Source organism: Parasteatoda tepidariorum, chromosome 3 (genome assembly GCF_982258835.1).
Source record: "Parasteatoda tepidariorum strain Cologne lab strain chromosome 3, Ptep-v5.0, whole genome shotgun sequence".
Lineage (NCBI taxonomy): Eukaryota > Metazoa > Arthropoda > Arachnida > Araneae > Theridiidae > Parasteatoda > Parasteatoda tepidariorum.
This window is the reverse complement of record NC_141757.1, coordinates 17,337,703-17,356,736: the sequence shown is the minus strand read 5'-3', so window position 1 is coordinate 17,356,736 and position 19,034 is coordinate 17,337,703. Positions and strand designations below refer to the sequence as shown.

Here is a 19,034-nt window from a genome sequence, read left to right as displayed (position 1 = left end):
TTCATAAAAACTTTTAAATCTTGTTTAAAAATTAACTCACTTGGTAATATAAATGTGTACAAATTACATAAAAGTTTAAAAAAATGAACAAGATTGAAGAAAGAAGAATTTATTATGAAGAGTCAAAGCTTGCATTTTATCATTTACAAATCAGCTCTCTAGATATTAAGTTCATAAAAGAATAAAATACAAACTAAAATAAACTGAAATATTTATTCTATTTCTATTAAATTAACATTCTATGCTTCAAGATTTTTAATTAACCTTTTTAAAATTTTGAAAACACGAAATAAGGTATAATCACAAAGATTTGAGATATTAATTCATAATATTATTTAAATTAATTTTATAACAAGACATAATAAATATTTTTTAAAAATCACAATTCAATGAAATAGAAAAATTATTCATGAAAATATATTTTAAATACTAATTCCCTGACCTGTGAGTCTTATTACATACAGTTTTAATACTTTTAAAATATACCTAACACCTTGCACCTTTTAACTGGTGAATTACTTCTAGAATTCTAGATCTGATGTATTCCTTATTCTTTAAATACTAGAACTTATTCTAGAAGTTCACTTTCACTGTACATAACATAAGACACAATTGGAAAGGTAATGTCAACGTTTGATAGCAAGCATTTTCCTGTTAAAAATTCAAAAAGTGTCTCATCTGAATTAAATAATTTATCTCTTCACTTAAACATTTAGTACTTTTTCATAATTATAAAATAGAACAGGAAAATCCTAGGTAGTTAAACCCTATTACTGTCAGTAAAAATATAGTTCCTAATTTATTGGGGAGATTTCCGTATCGTGATCTGTGGCAAAATAAGCACCAAATCTTCTGGGCAGCGGCTCGAGAGAAACTAATACTAAAACATCACAGAAAGGTATAACTGGTAGCCATTCTCGGGCAAACATCTACATATTTGTTTTAAAAAAAATTTGCAAGTTTAAAATATATTTGGCATCTTGGCGATTGTAATTTGCGCGTCAGATCAAGAAATCCCCAATTTATCAATGTAAATTACGTTGATAATAAAATGTGTAAATAATTTTTTTATTAATGGCTTAGTTATTAATCAAATTAACGGTATTTATTAATGTAACAAGACTTATGCAACAACGATAAAGTATTAAAAAAATGTGAAGAAAAAAAAAAACCATTTAATTCAATGAAAAAAAAAACCCAGGTTTTTCACAACCCTGTCTAAGACATGAAGAAAAAAAAATTACTTTACTATCTTTAATAATATAAATCTTATAAGTATTAAATTTTGGTCATACCTGTATAATAGATTTCAAGTTATACAATAGAAAAAATATCAAAAGAAGGACTGCATTTTAGCACGCATGAAGGAGGGGGAGAGGCATAATAATCAGTTTATATTGAGGCCCACTATTTGCCAAAAATTAAAGTGATATTGTCTGTTGTAAGCAAGAGGAGTGATGAACACAAATTACAAATGATAACAGCTTTTTATTATCGAAAGCCGTTTTATTATCGGCCTTGTAAGCAAACAACTCAAAAAGTGTGTTGACACTGCAAATATTTACATCGTTTGAATATAAATAAGGCAAAGCAAACAGTGTAATCTGAAAGTGCCATAAATTAGAAATGAAACTATTTTTATGAGGCCTAATTAAAAGGAACGGACTGCATGGGCTGCGTTCATGAGTCTCACGGGCAATTTAAAGAAATTATTAAATTCATTGCAAATAAGCATAATTAAGTCTCATAAACTACGATTGCCAGGGCAATTGATACATTTGTGAATGCAATAATTTAATATTAAACTATTACCCACCTTTCATATAATATTCTTAACTCTAGCAAGGAGCATGTAAAATGCAAATGTTCTAAATTGCAAAAATTAAAAGGGCAATCAATTTAAAACAACGCATGATTTATTGAATTTTTAAAGTTAAAAATAAAAGTAACAAAACACGTTTAAAAGGCATCAACGCAAAGTTTTTGATCTACTCTGGCAAGGTCATAATTTTAATGCCGATGGTGAAATCAATAAGGGGATATTTTAGACATGTTTTCTTTGAGGGGGAAGGGAGATATTTAGGATTTTAAAATTACATTATACTTTGAACAGATCTGTAAAATTACATAGGTGAAAAAACTAAATCAATTACCTGAGATTGAGCGATGAAACGATTAGCAAACACTCTAAAAAGCGCCATTTTCATTCACAATTATTGGAAAATAAATAGAAACTCAAGATCTGGCAGAAGAAAATGTTTCAATATATTTACAAATTTATAGATTTGAGAGAACCGGTTGATTTTAAAAATTTTGCCGAAATCTAATCCATTCAGACGGCAGAACACGTCGTTACAGTACCTGAAAGCAACCTATGCCGGATTTGCCATCATGCACAGAGCATACGCGTAGAGGTCAACTAATATAATATTAAGCTAATATAACTAATTACGCTATCCAACAAACATATAAGTAAATAAATCTTTAAGCTTAATAAGATTTTTTGAAAATTTTTAAAGGCTCATATTGTTATAAATGCATGGTTATTCACCGAACTATTTTATTACGCGGTCTCAACCTTTCACGCACATACCGGTTCATGAAAATTGTGCGATACAGTCATTCGATAGTGAGAGAAATCGTTTAGTTAAAAATCAACTGCAGTCATTTCTTAGGAGTGGTCTGATTATTGTAATTATATTTCCTGATAACTACTATCAGTTACCAGTATCAGGAAAACATCCGAAAATAGGATTATTGGAAACATTTTGTTCAAGGTAAAGATAATCTCTGCTATTTTTATTCATTCTAATCAAATGACAGCTGATTTTATCAGTAGTTCTCGTTTCAGTATCGTCTGCTAAGTTGACGCTTGCTTAGAAAAGATTCGATGAGCTTTTATAAATATCAGTGTGCAAATATTTTGAATATGATAGTTTTAATAATTAGATTTTATCTCTGATTTTTGATATTTATGTCTATTTTTAATGCTTGATGATGAATGATTGCTGTCACATGACACAGAATGTGATTCGAATGAAAGCGTGATTTAATTTAACAGCATAACGTTCTTTTATTTTCGTAACATTAATAATCACAAATTTTTTTTTTATCAGTGATGATTTTTTTACTAAATGTAAACATACATAACATTGAATGTTTTTCTAGGATTTGATGTGATAACTCTGATAAATATATTGACTTCACATTTTCGAATAAATAGTAATAAACTTATTCATAATTTACATGTTACATTTTTAATTTAAATCAGAATATTACAATACTCCCCCCTCCCAATAATACAAATAAAAATTAGCTCCCAGTTTTATTAAAAAATTTATGCTCTTATTTTTTAAATTTAATATTTTCTTTTATAAAAAAAGATAAAACTTAAATGCCTTGAATTAAAATCTATCACTTTTATTTTAATGGCAAATATTGTTACCTCAAATAATGAAAGATTTACATTATATCTCATATTTGGTCGACCAAACACATTGATCCCATTTTTTTCTTCAAATAATTAATGCAAGACATTTCTAATATACTTCCAAAAATAAAAATTATCAACTCACGTATTTATGCCTCTATGCAACATTTTTTTCCATCTATTATAGAATTGAAAATTACCCTCCCTGTTTAATCTCTTTTTTTTTATAAACTGTTAATTCAACTAATTTTATCTAAACTGTAATTAATTTTTAAATTTAATTTCTTTTTAAACGAAAACATTTTTTTTTTCAAATGAAATGATTAAGACTCAAAGGATTTAATTAAAATCGATCATTTTTGGTTTAATAGCTAACAGCGTCAACTCAGTGCTCTCTCTAAGCGTTTTTTTTTTCTTTCTAAATTTAAGGGCCCTGCTTCTGCCCTTTGATCCCAATAAGCATGGCATCTTTGCCCTTTTTCTAAAAATAAGCCACAATCCCTTAAAAACATTACCTTTTTATTCATATTGCATTTTGAAAAAAATTAATTCACCGTTTAAATAAGAACTACACACTGGTAAGATTATTTGTGTTTGTGGTTTAACTCAGATCTGTATTATAAATATTTACTTTGTTAGGATTATTCTCAATAAGTTAAATTAAAGTAGTTGCTGCTTAAAAAAGAGCTTTCAAGTTCTTTATCTATTAATCATTTTTTGTTAGTTTACTTTTTTTGAAGGAAAAAAAAATATATGCACAGAGATTGCGTTTTAGCATGCCTTTAATTATTTTTATAAACTACAAATTTTTCTTTTGTTTTGATAATAAGAGAAAATTACTTTTTGAAATATACACATAATATAGTATATAAGGGTAATTTAAAAATTTCTGAGAATAAACTTCAGTTATTACATAATATTACACATTTTGATAAATTTTTTTTTAGATAAATTTTTTTTGATAAATTCACCTCTGAAACTCCAAGTGCCCTTTTCAGTAGGCGTCTTGCCCTTTTTTTATTCTGAAGGAGAACTCTGGTTAATTAAAATAACAAAAGATGCACTTGACATTTTTCAAAAATGATGTAATTAATAAAAGAAGTTTTTAACTTGGGTTTGTAATCATGAATTTAGATTTTTAAAAAAAATCTAAATTAGATGAGTAAAATGTATACTTTCTTCTTAAATAACAACAGCTTCAACTTTTAATAAATCACAACATTATAATTACCAATCCTATTGTTTTGTTTTTTCTTTATTATGTAATAGCTTAATAATTTTCTTATGTAATAGCGCATGCCACTTTTTATTTATTTATTTTTGAAAAAAAGTAGGGGGATCCCTTCTAACTCTTGTGATGTATGAGAGCTTATATCTTTCTTTCTTTTCGAATTACAAATCTGAGCAATGATTTCAATTGATAGACAAGAACAAATTACATTTTTTTATGGACTAAGTCAGTAATTTTCTTTCTTGCTAGCATTTAAATGGCTGAACCATGCCTTTCGAGTCTATTATTATATAATAGCATCTAGTTTTACGTTTATCATGGAATTTTTTTCCTCCAATGATTGCTAGATTAATTAATAATGCTAAACAAATTATACTTTGACCCAGGGGTCTTCAAGCTTTTAAGCCACACTGATTTCTCTACGAAGTCCCGTTGTCGTATTTTATCTATCGAATATTTAATATAAAAAACATCATTTTCGTTTCTCATCATTTTATTATAATTTAAGCAAAAATATTCGATATTATGTAAAAATGTTTACTAGAAATAATTACAAATTCTGAATTTAAATCATTTAATGATTTCTTAATTTCTATTTTCTTAACCATTATTTAAGTAAGGTTTATTTATAAGCTTTAATAAGAGAGCTGCTATTTGTACCATCTTGGATTGACATTATTCAATACTTATCAAAATAATTCATTTTTTTCTTTTGAAAGCTGTTATTCGAAAATTGTAATAAGTAATTCGAAAATTGTAAAATTGTAAGGGGTTTGTGTAATAATCCTATTACACAAACCCCGAACGAACAGGAAAAGAGGTAGACCCAGACTGAGATGGCTAGATTTAGTTGAGACTGATTTCCTTACTCTAAAGGAGAAAAACTGGCGAACAAGTGTCAAAAGTAGAGAGAAGTGGATTCGAATTCAAAGGAAGGCACTGGCCCACCCTGGGCTGTCTAGCCAGATATGATGATGATGTTATTCGAAGGCTCCATCGTAATATGAAATTATGTTTTTCGCGAATAATATGTTGTTTTTACAGCTTCTGTGAGTTTGCAACTCTTACTCATGAGTGTTAGGTCTAGTTCAGCCTATCTAAAGCCAGCGCTGTCTACTCTTCTTTGGAAAAATGCGCAAAACGTCAATATGGAGAAAAGTTATAGTTTTGTGAGAATGGAAAGTGTTTGTGGTCTAATTTTTTAATATTTGAAAGCTCACTCCAATGCTGCATTACCTGGTCTTATAAAAATATGCAAAAACAGAGAATACAGCAGTGATTTTGATAATTTTCATTAAAGTGGAAAAATATCGCCAAATTGGCGATTTTCCTAAAAAAAATATTAATAACTTATAAAATATTTAAGTAATCTATTTGTTCTAAATCCCAGATAGTTTTCCACGGCAACATTATATGCATATTTTAAAATCATCGCATTGCGTCAAGTGTAAGGAGCCAAAACTATGACTTTTTTATTTTCCTTGGCGACCGAGCTTCGAAAAACAGCGTTAAGGAAAAAAAAAATGGGTGTAACTGTACTTACTTGTTTTCCAGAAACTAAGTATGATAGAATTTCCGTCGAAATAATGACGAAGTTTGTCTGTAACTTTTCATTATCGTCAAAAGAAGTATTTCATGGGGAAATGGAATATTTCAGTTCCAATATTTTTAAACCGAATCCTTATTTCGTTAAAACTGAAATCTTTAGGTAAACAAGATATCAGGTTACACACATTGCAGCACAACCTGTTTTCTTCATTTCATAAATTGAAGGATTAAAGCCTTTAATTCCTGTCTAATAAATAAATGTATCAAAAGTATATTTATCTCCTTTTACAAATTGATGAGAGATAAAAGTTTCCTTTCCTTATTTTTTTAAAGAAATTATTTTTTTCTCCGGAAAGTTAAAAATTAGAAACTAATATGCAGATAAAAAAATTAAATTGAAATTTTAAAAACTGCTTTTTTCAGATGGATTGAAAAGGAGAACAACATTCTATTTCTGTCTCACCTAAAACAAGAGATATTGACCACAAGCGCATCACTTTTGAAAGACGTGTGGGGACGGAATTTTCAGAAGTGATAGAAGTTTATTTCAAAAGTGATCCGTTCTACCTTCTTCGTTTTAGGGATTACAAAGAAAAAATTATTTTCTCCTTATTAGTCCATTTGAAAAACGTTGTTTTTAAAAATTTTATTTTAGATTATTGTTTTTTTTTTCTTTTCTTTTTTTCTTTTTTAATCTTGTACGAGGAAAATTGTCAAAATATTAACTAAAAATAAAATGGAGATAAATTCCGCTTCAAACAATTTCAGCTTATATTGTCTTTAGGCACAGAGCTCCGGTTAAAATTTGAGCTCTGTAGCTAATCAAAAAGTGGTTTAATTTTCACATCAGACTCTCTTTGACAATTCTCTTAGATGATATTTTCTGTTTGTTGTATTCAGGAAATGATTTAACCATGTATTATCATCAGGCATCGGGATCACTCCAGATAGTTAGAAAGTGGTCGAAATTTTGATTGAAGATAAGGATGATTAATCAAATAAGAGGCTTTGTAATTTTGAACCCATTCCAGAAGACAAGGGAACTCCTGGATCAAGTATTGGGAAAAATTTGCCTTCGTGGAATACTTTTTGATGTAACTAACCCGCATTTGCGTTATATGGAGAGGAAAACCACGAAACCTCCCACGGTTAAACTGACGACAAGGGGACTCAACCCATGATCTGTTTTCGACTAAGGATATTTTACGTCAGCACTGTGCGAGACGGGTAGGGAATTCGAATCGACCAGCCACCGCTGGGATTCGAACCCGGTTTACCTCATTAGAAGGCGACCGCTCTTTCCCCCTAAGCCTCCGCGGCTCTCACAAAAATTCATATTAGAGAATTTAAATAACTGTACGCTTTATAACTGACATTGTGATTGGGTACCGATCTTGCATCGGAAAATACTGCCGAATGCAGTAAATATCTACCACCAGGTTATTTGTCAAAATTAAATAAAATAAAAAAAACGATAAATAACATATTTAAAATTTCCCCTCTCCTCCTCCACAACCCCTTCGATAGTTGAATTCGGTCGGCAGAGGAAGGACCAGGAGGAATTCTCCGTTATTCACATGTCCAAATCTATTCAGATTATGCTGTTGATTTTCATATATTCTGTTTTTAACCAAGAACCTTGAATTTTCTCTCAGTAGAAAGAATGCAAAATCGCTGTCACGTCTTTGAAAGAAAAAAAGAGATTCAAAGCAATTTTGCGAAAAATAGGAATTTATAAATGTGTAAAACCTTGAGAGACAGTTACAAAAAATACATTATTAATGAATAAATGCTATTTTCGATGGAAATGTGTTGTATTTAATTAGACTTCAAAACAGGCTCGAAATTTTGAAATTATCTTATTTTTTATATTAATTTATATCATTAACTCCCCAATTTTCTATACTACGTTGACGTAAAACTAACTGAATACATATTTTCACGCTATAGCTACGACATTTATTTAAAAAGAACGCTACCTAACTTTAAATCTAAGATAATATTTTTATTTATAATAACTAAGGCCCGGATTTTGATGACTTTTGCATTTTTGGACATTCTTTGTCCTTTAGAGCATTTTTTTAGATTTATAGGGCATTTTTCTTTAAATTTTCGGCGTATTTTGTGTTTTAAAGGATTTTTTTAATTTTTTTAAACAAAAATTTCCAATTTTTATTATTTTGTTATAATTTTTTATTATTACACTGGCTTCCAAACAATGAAGAAAATGTCTAGGATATTAACAGGTGAAGCAACATCTTTTCAAATTGAAGAATAATTGTCAGTAAGTGAGACCGTCTTTTTCAAGTACGCACCAATAACATCAGTAGACGTTGAAAGAAGCTTTTCCAGGCATAAAAATTTACTTTCACACAAGAAACGCTCGTTTACATTTCAAAATATCAAAGAAAATTTAATAATCCAAAGTAATTCTGATATTTAGCAATATTATGAGATGGAAGTTGTTATATTCATTAAAGTTTTTATACAAAATGAAATTGTTTTGGAGTCAATATATTTTCCTTTTTTTTTTTTGTTATTTTAGGATATAAACATATTTTTCAAACTTTATTGAACAAGTATTACATTGCTTTATATTTTTTGAAATGACTCATAATAATTTTAAAGAGTAAAACATTGTTTTAGTTCAATATTTTTACTTTAAAGTCATATCATAAGGCCTTTTCAGCGCTATTTTTGCATTTTTAAGGGCATTTTTCGCACTTTTTAAGGGCATTTTTTGCACTTTTTAAGGGCATTAATTGAGATTTTTTAGGTCATCAAAATCCGGGCTTTAATAATAACCAATACAAAAGTCTTATTTTACCCCTTTCATTCCGATTTTTTAAATTGAACTTGTACAAAAAATTTACTTTATGAAAAAAGTTGTATCGTACATGATATTAAACTAAATGGCTATTTTCTACTGTTAGCCAACATTTTATTTCAAAAAGAGCCAGCTCTTTTCAGTTCTAGACCTTAGTTCTCATAATTTCAGAATAAAACAAAGATATATTTTTATTTATAAATTATAAATCTACCAATTTTCTTGATTTTTCTTGAGGATTTTATTTCTATATTTAAGTTAGTAGACATTAAAAATCAATCGTTAGTGTACCATAACTTTTGATTGTATCCATTGGAGAAAGTTTAATGAGATAGCCTTTGTTTATAATAGGCTGTAGTGCATTTAAAGAAGTTTGCTCGTTTATGCTTTGATTTTTTTTTCTTCTTGTTTGAATGAATTTTGACTAGTGCTGTAATTGTATAATTCAAACAAGTGCAATGCATAAAATAATAGAATCACCCTGAATAATTTTTAATCTTAATCAATCTTAATCATTTCAGGGGTGACCTCAAATATTCCAATTCCGTAGTGCAAATGATATTTTAAGTTACGAAATCAGACACAAAAAAGTACTTTCTCGGCATAAACATAATTTTTTTTCGATGGATTTGGATTTCAGATCCTCAAAATAATGAAGGTTGTTGCAATCTGGGAAATATTGTCTAATAGTTAAGTCGGGAGAGCGATCCTAAGTAATTTTTTTTATTTAAAAATAGACGGGGAAAAAATTAGAATTGTAAGGTTTACGAAATTTGACATCATTTTATAAGGCAAAATACGAAATTTGACTGAAATAGGTCGAATAGTTTCTGCGAAATCGAATTTTAAATATACAACTTCTTATATAAACTATGATTTTAGTTGACGCTTAAACTTGGTTTCTTCAAAATAATTTTCAAGAATCAAACAATTGAGTTGATCAGTTGGTATTTATTGTTAAAAAAAGAAAAAAAGTACTTCGCCGCCAAATGGTTTAAACTAGACGTAGTTCAGACAATCGCAGTCTGTTCATACATTAGCTTTTCGTGATTCTACTAAGAAATATCTTTCTTCTAAGAAATATTAGGTCTATTTTTTATTTTAATATTCCCTTCATTCATTGATGTTTATTTACTTACAGCTGCATTTGAAACGTTGTAACAAGAACTTTATTTGTTTTAAACAGCAGATTATAGTGCTTGAAACATGAGTGCAAAAAATAAAAACCATGCCAATGCGTAATAATGGTAGTGTGGTTAAGTTAAGGTTTTATATTGGGGGGCAAGCAAATATTTTGTATGCTGAAAAATAAACAATACCAAGTATTAAACAACATACAGAAAGTGCTTAAATAAATAAAAATGTCACCCTTATAACTTTTGAACTATTGGTCGGGTTTTCATTCTGTAAAGTGCTTTGGCAATGTCTGGCAGAAATGCCTGATAATATGTGTAACTAGAATAATTGCGGAATATATTGACGAAAAAACACACTTTTCTCTAAATAAAAACATCGACTTTTCCTTCTTTATTCAATTCAGCATAACCTTGGAATCGTTATAGCCAACAAAAGCCAACATTTCATGTCCTCGCGTATTTTAGGGGCGATAAATCAAAATTTGTAAGATAAAAATACGTTTCTTCAAAAAAATGCGTTTTTATGTTTAAATAAGAATATTCTGCCGCGGGTACAGTTAACTTTCATACACATTTTAGAAAATTTCTTTTGGATACTGTCATAGCACTTCACAAACAAAAAATCTGATCAATATTTCAAAAGCTATGAGAGAGATCTGTTTTTTATTTTCCTGACTGCATATACATTTTACGAATTTTTACAACTTTTTTAATTGTCAATTGGAAAAATCTTTATGGCTCAAAATATTTCTAAAGATGCAATCAACCTGACAAGACATAATTTTAAGACAGTTGTTTTACGAATTTTCCCATGACCTATATATTTATTTCTCTTAATTGGCACCAAAAGCGCTGGTTTTTCTCTATCTAAATTGGCAACCCTCTATCTTAATTAGCTAGTCATGTATAATAACTATAATCAGCTTTTTTAGGTTGTCTGAAGTATTAATTTTAGTAGTGTCAAAAAAATAACTATGTGTTAAGTATATTAGTTTAGATTCAGTTTGTTATGTCGTTTTAGGTTGTAATTCATGTTAGAATTCAATAATTAGTTATACACTACAGTCCCTGGCGAAATTATTAAACGCACTGTGAGATTCTATGTAACATCTTAATTATCAGGTGATACTCTACAACTTTAGTACTGTTTGTCTAAGATAGGTACTCTGACCGCCACTAAGTCTGCGGCAGTCTGGTGCTATGGAAACAAGAAAGATGGATGTAAGCGAAAGTTTTGTCTTCGGCAGACGATTCTTCCATTATTCATCCGAAATGAACATTCTGCGTTCAGCAGTATAGGCTAAATACGAAATATTTGCATGCTGCATCTGTAATTTAGAAGCAGCAATTGCTGTTTATTTTTGAAAATTTAAATTTTTTATTATAATTTTACAGTGCCGAGCATAATCTTGTATCTATTTGCAATTTAAAAACTCATTGAAAAAGTTTTTTGCAATAACCGGACCCTATTTGCACAAATTCATAAAAACGGACCCTGGATGAAAGAATGTGAGTAATTTTTTCACAATTTCACGAAAAATGGACCTTTCGCAAAATGTCTGGACAGACCCCTGGTCTAATAACTTGGACAGTAACTGTATGTATTTATTTGGATTCATTTTGTTAAGGTCTCTCAAGTGATTGCTTAAGTAGCGTTGAATAGTTAGTAGCACGTTAAGTATTTATTTATATTCATTTTGTTATTGGTTATCTTGTCCCAAATTATAGTTTAAATATGGTGTTGAATAGTTAGTTATAGGTTAAGTAGTTATTTAGTTTCATTTTGTTGGGTTGTCTCAAGTGATAGTTAAATAGTAGTGTTGAATAGTTAGTTATACGTTAAGTATTTATTTAGAATGATTGTGTATTTTTATAGCACTTAAAACTTAGTTGCGAAGAAATTATTTATATTTATTTGTTATATTTTCTAAAATGGCGATAGAAATTTTAAACATATGGTGCCGCATACTGTCATACAAATATTGTTGGTGACGGAGCTGACATTTTTTGAGCTACAGCATATATATTATACGATACTCAAGTTATGGCTCGAGAGGTGCGTAAGGAAGTAGTTACAGTCGGATTTCTATTTAACGAACTTTCATTTTGCGAATTTCTCTATTTTCGATTTTTTTTTTCGAGGAACCAAGAACATATTGGAAATTTCTTTGCAAAATAACTTCCAAATAAAGAAGTGAATATTCTATTTAACGAATTTTTATTTGAGATCCGCTTTTCTTATTTCCCAAAATATTTCTAAACATTTAAAACTTATTAACGCATTTCATGGGGGAAATGAAATTGAATTGATTTTCGAAGCCACTTAACTTTTAGAGAAAGCAGTAAAATCCCTTGCTTTTTTGTTTTGTTTGTTTGCATTTCAAACGAAAAACTCAGACAAAATTAACGGATTTTGTCAGTAGCAATTAAACTTAAGAACGCATGTGGTAATGTGAGGTTAAAATTACTTTTATAATAAATGCAGCTATAATTTTATAAATTAATGTAGCTTTTTTCAGTTGAAAATGTGTGTCTAGTGAAGGCCTGGTTTCTTAGGACAGGACGCCGTCCGCTGGAAATCAGCGCTAACCTCTGATTGGTCCATTTATGAGTTTGATAGTATACGTCATCGAACGCTCATCTTGAACTACAATTACCGTCCAACTCAACTGCAGTTGGATTACAACGTGACGTTAACCACAGAAGCAATGGCGGACAACATCCTGTTGCACATTGAAATCAGTTGATTTTGACATTAAACATAGCTTCTTCATTAAACATAGCACTCTTCATTTAGCTCAGCTATAATGTGTTTTTTCTTGGACAAAGTCATTATTTGTTCTCTAAAACACTGGTCGACAATAACAAAATCAATGCAAATTCAAAATAAATATTTGTTTACGTTATTAACGCATGCGCAATGAGAGATAATGTCTGCGTTGGACCGACTGCTCACGCTGAGCTAACAAAAAAGTATTTTTTTGGCGTCAGATCTACGTCAGCTTTCCGCTGACGCCCAGATAAGGCGCTAGTTCTAAGAAACCAGGCCTTGAGCTAACAAACCAGTATTTTGTTGGCGTCAGCGTGACGTTGACGTCCCGCTGACGCCCAGATAAGGCGCTTGTCCTAAAAAACCAGACCTTTAGCTCTATTCTTTCTTTCTATGCATATTTCCATTGTTTTTAAGATTTATAAAACAAATAGTAGATGCTAGTACATAAGAATAAGCTGTATGAAATGCTATTTTAATTGTGTCTAAGGTTTATGAGTTTAAAACATCTTTTGAGTTTTTTAAGTATTTCAAAATGTGTTTTTCTATATAAAACTAATTTTCCATATAACGAACTTATTATCGGGATTTAGCCACTTCGTTAAATAGAGGTCCGACTGTAGTACATTACGTTATGGAGCTTTGTAATGAGTTTTCTTTCTTCTCTCACAACAAAGGTGGAAATAATTTTAATACTTTTGCTTCATACAATGCTGAAATATCTCGAACTAATACTTACAGTGGTTTTCATGATTTAATGGCTGCCAGACAGATTTTAAACTAATACTAAAATTAAATATGTCGATAATATTGCGGATATCCTTTGAAAATAGCTAAAATTGAAATCAAAGTACTTCCTCACGGGCAACAGATAATTTAATGAATTTTATCAGCCTAAAATATGTCAAAGAAGGTAATCAATCACGGTATGGAAAATCATTTTACGCATTTTTATAACTCTTTCCAAAAATGGCATTTAAGTTCTGGATATTTGAATCCTTACCATAACAAGCTTGGTATGAAATGATTTTGCATCCATTATTTATCCTTCTTCTCTGTTTAATTTTATTAACTTAAAATTAGTTTCTTTGCTATTGCTTAATTAATTTTTTAACCTTCTTTGTTAATTTGTAAAGCATATCTTTATATTAATTATATTTATATTATACTTATATTATATTTATATTATATTTATATTTATATTATATTTATATTATATTTATATTATATTTATATTATATTTATATTATATTTATATTATATTTATATTATATTATATTTATATTATATTATATTTATATTTTCTTTCTAGATTTTTTAAAATTTCTTTTTTGCTCTTGTTGATTTTATTAATAAAAGTCGTACTTTTTCTTCAGGAAATAGTGAATATGGCAGAAATTCGCCTCTTCGTAAAACCGTCATCTCAAGTTCGTTGATCCCTCCCAGACGTAGCTTGTCTGGCATGTTTAAACAGATCGATAAAAAGCGGCATATTTGAAGTGCAAGGACAAGATAGACTCGTTTTGATTTACCCTATTTATTAAATCTAAAGTTTTTTTTTAAATTTCCAATTTTCATTTATTATTTGTTTAATTACGTACTATCCACTCATAAAATAGGATGATTCTTAATAAATTTTGATCTAATAATCAGTCTCTTTTTTTCCGTATTTTAAAAAAATGATCAGAAACATTAATTACTTTGTTCATGGTACAACATTAATAATGATTATGGTACAACATTAATAATCATGATAATCATTATTGAATAATTTATTATAATCAAATTAAAACTCGTTGATTTGATACGGGGTAATCATTAACCAATAAATGATAATTATTAATTAGGCTTCGAAGTAAGCAAGAAAAAGTTACTTTCTAAAGTCAAATATCTTTTAATATTATTTTTTGATTAAGTAAGTTTTTATTTTTTATAATCAATAGAGAAGAATCAATCTGCAGCTACTAAAGATCAACGTTGTACCTCGTAATTTTAAAGACAACTCAGAATACGAGGAGACTCTTAGACCATGTATTGGGTAAAACTCTCCATCGTGGAAGAGTTTTTGAACGAAACCAATTTCATTTTGGTTTCGGTAAAGAAAACCTTCAGTGGTTAGCTAGATTTTAAGTTGATTCCATCCCATGGATATTTTTCGTGAGTACTGTGGTAGGTACGAATCAGGAACAGGTAATTTAATCTGTATTGTCACATTTGGAAGCAAGAATTCTTTCTGAACTATATCGACTAGGCTATTTTTTAATATTATTATTGCTGTTTCCATCTGAGTTAACATTTCGTCAGTTTAGGTATTTACAAGGCAGTGGCCACTCTTTCAGGGACTTCATATTAGGTAAGCCAGTGTTTCTCAAACTTATGACTTTTGTGTACCCTTTCTAAATTTTTCGTAACGCTGTGTATCACTAATAAAAAAAAACGAATGTATTTTTACTATAAAAAAATGCACAAAAGTTAAAAATCACAACTGGCTGTTGACAGCATTAATTATTAACTGTTAACTCTGCGAAAAATAGCTAATAGAAAAATACGCAATGGTAAATTTTCATGGCTAGCTTTGTTTTTAAAGAAATTTTTTTGAAATTTTTGTTTGTTGCAAGATATTTCGCATAAGAATGCTTACCCCCGCTAAGCTGTTCCCGTACTCCTGGGAGTACGCGTACCACACTTTGGGAAACGCTGAGGTAAGCCAACGTTGCTGCCACAGTATGGACAGATAGTTTAGAGAATGAAAAAACATCCATGCATTTCCAGGGACTCGAACGCAGAACCTTTCTGATGTAAGGCCAGTTCCTTGTCCTCTACACAGTCCGGTCGGCATTTCGATTAGGTTAATCTGCATAAATCCTTTCAATGTCCCTTCCTCATTTTGCCAATATTTAATTAATATTTATTAAATACCGGTAGCTCAAAAAAGCTAAAATATAAGAAAAATCGGGCCTCTGTTACAATTTATATTTTTTGTAGTTTTTTTTAAATGTAATAAAAGAAAAAAAAAACTTGAAACTGGTGATTACAATGCGAAAAGTTCTATAAGTTAATTTTTTTTCTCTTCCAATTCTACTTTTTTTTTTTCAGTATTTCAAAAGTGACTACCAACCATCTTTTTAATCGCCATTTTGAAGAAAAATCGAAAACAATGATAAAAAAAAATTTTACAATAAAAAGCATGATTTTATGACAACAGTACAAACTAATTTCAATGAAGGCTATGCAAATATTTTAAGTTGAACTATTTGCTTGGTTAGAAGTTATTATACTATTAATAATTCCCCTCTTTTCAAAATGTGCAATTCTTCATTTTCTCCTACGCGTTCTTTTTATGGCTTCTGCTTTGTTTTATTTTTCTGCTCTTTGTGTCAATGTCACTCTCTATAAATACCGCATAAACTATCTATCAGTCTGCGATTTCAGTTCCATCTTATTGGATTATACTATTCATTACAGCAGCGGTTCCCAATTTTTTTTTCCGACAATGGAACCCTTAATGATCAAACTTCTTTCGGAGGAACCATAACTTTATAAAAAAGGAATATTAAGATAATAGTAAACGTTTTCAATAATAATATGGTAATTTATTTTTAGATTATTTAACAAGACGAATAAATTTTTTTCATTCAATTTTTGCGATTACTCCCTATATTTTGGGAGTGAGTTAGAAATCCAAATCAGTTGAGAAAAAGGTATGCATATTCAGAGAAAGTACGTTTTTTTGTGGTCTGATTTCGTAATTTAAAATATTGGTTGCACTAATTAATTAGCATATTTGAACATTTCGAGCTATTAAGATTGAGTCATGGAACGTGAAGATCCGATCATTAGATCAAAAATTATGGTCCTTTTTTTTGGAGCATTGTAGCATTTATTATGGTCCTTTTTTTTGGAGCATTGTTCTAATTGAGTATTATTTTTTTACGTAAGCAATAACTTATTTTAATAAAAAAATATATATCTGTCCGTTCTATGCTTATAGGTTTAAACTACATTTATTGAGCTAATACATAACGGTTAGCAAACATGCTTTTTTTATTCCCATAAAAAAGTATTATTGAAACTAGTGCGTCTCCAGTTTTTAACTTTTAAAAAAAATGTTGGTGAGTGAAATAAAGGAAACTGTAACATACTAATTCCGTCACTAATTTTGTGCCACTAATTTTTTATAACAATAAATAGAGTTACCATTTTTGATATTTTAAGGAAATAATAGTAATTCTGTATGCTAGCGAGTTAAGTATATAGGAAATCATAACAACGTTAGAACGAAGATTTTAAGTTTGACTCTACGACATTGCGTTGAGATATGCTATTTCTCTTTCTTTTTTTTAAGGATAAAATCGCATGTTATAAACACCATTTATTTATTTTTTTAATCGTTTATTACTTTTGTGATTTTTTTCTCACTTTGAAATTAAAAAAAAACTTTTTAGTAAGATCATGCTAAATAACATGATTTCTAATCTGTGCTGTGAGCAGTAATTAAAAACATAGAAACATTGGAAACATACCTCTCACTGATGTCATGCTCTTCGATTCTTTTGGCATTCTGCGAAATTCAGAGACCCGAATTATTTCTCAGTTCTCTAGAGAATCTTGAAAAAAAGTAAAAATTACTTATTTTATCCCTCTGTGTATGTTATTCTTATCAGTTGGTAAAAGGAACCCCCAGCTTATTTCTTAGAAAGGGTCCATGGGCAATTCCATTCCTCCCCCAAAGGTTGATTATGTCATATAGCGCTATAGATGTGCAGGGGTTGGAGAAACATTTGAAAACACTTCTACACTAACCCTATTCAAATAATCTTTCTTTTAGCAGCGAATGTTTTGGAAAATTTTACATGACAAAACTTTTGGCACAATTTTTTTCAGAATATGCTTGGAATTTTTTAGTTATGGGGTCCTTTTTAACTATGCAAAACTCGAAATGACGAAAAGGAAATTAATTTTAGTTTTAATTTCAGCAATTTTGAAATTATGCTTCAGGGTTACGGTATTTATATAAAAATGCTTTTAAAATTATAGTGTTATTTTTTTTTCCAACCTTCTTACGTTCATTTAGGTCAAATGTAAATTTTGCTTATATAAAAATAACGCCATTTCTAAAAGCTTCAAACATGATCTCTCAAATTGTGACAACAGTTTTGCCACGTAAAACCTTCCAAAACATTTGCACCTAAAATAGAGTAGTATACAAGTGTTTCGATATTTTTGTCCAACCCCTGTATATGAGATACAAGTATATAAAAGCAGAGATGCCAAGTTACTCCGAACAGAAGATTAATATTTTCGAGTGGTAATCTTTTAATTTTTGATTCTTGGTTTAATAAATTAAACGCAACTGTATAATAAACTGTTTCGGGAAAAATTGACTCTTAACGTGTATAAATAATCAACGTTGCTCATTCTCAAACTTTCAATGGCATTATTTCAAAGCAATTTTTTCTTGTAACACTCGGGCAATAGCTCGGTAACAATTCCTTCAATTTTCATTGAATACATTAAGTTTATTAGAACATCATTTATGTCTGTATAACATATTATTTTGTCGGTATTTCCCTCGAAATATAAATTAACAATCAACGTAACGTCATTCTCAAATTTTCAATGGCATTGTTTAAAAATATTTTTCTTTTTGCAACTCGGGACACCAATGAATGAATTTAAAGTTATTCTTCTTACCATGATGACCTATACCAATTTTAATCCAACTTCTTTTTATATGATTTTCAGTAAACTTCCATGTTTTTTTTATTATTAAATCTATTTTAAAACTTTTGTATTTTAAGGATATTATACATAAAATATAAAAAAAGCAATGATATAACAATAAAAAAAAAACATAAAATGCATTATATAAAAGAGCATAAAATATTTATAAAAAAAAAACATATTATTGATTGATCTCTGTATGAATAATATGTAATTTTGGTAAGTAAAACCCTTGTGATGCTAAATTTTATAAAGTTTTTTTTTTATTTTTTATTTATTTATTTATTTATTTTTTTTTTTTTTGTTATCAAAACTAAAGGTTTTTACACTTACCTCTTTTAAGAATTATTTAAATTTTCCAACTGAAA

General features: G+C 29.0%; 2 protein-coding genes across 3 annotated transcripts in view; one reads left to right on the top strand and one right to left on the bottom strand.

The window, feature by feature from the left end:
- Window positions 1-17,800, bottom strand: part of kdn (citrate synthase) — a 35,145-nt gene extending 17,345 nt beyond the window's left edge. The window contains exon 1 of one of the 2 annotated variants that reach the window (XM_043051041.3): window positions 17,466-17,800. Coding sequence is in view for 1 of the 2 variants with exons in the window: in XM_043051040.3 (XP_042906974.2) it covers window positions 2,154-2,207 (54 nt within the window). In the remaining variant the exon portion in view is untranslated. Of the gene's footprint in view, window positions 1-2,153; window positions 2,683-17,465 lie in introns of those variants that run through there. The other variant, XM_043051040.3, reaches the window with a different exon arrangement.
- LOC107436231 (secernin-3) overlaps window positions 2,638-19,034 on the top strand; it is a 58,540-nt gene continuing 42,143 nt past the window's right edge. Inside the window, exon 1 of the mRNA XM_043051042.3 lies at window positions 2,638-2,777. The gene's annotated coding sequence lies outside the window, so the exon portion shown is untranslated. The remainder of the gene's footprint in view (window positions 2,778-19,034) is intronic.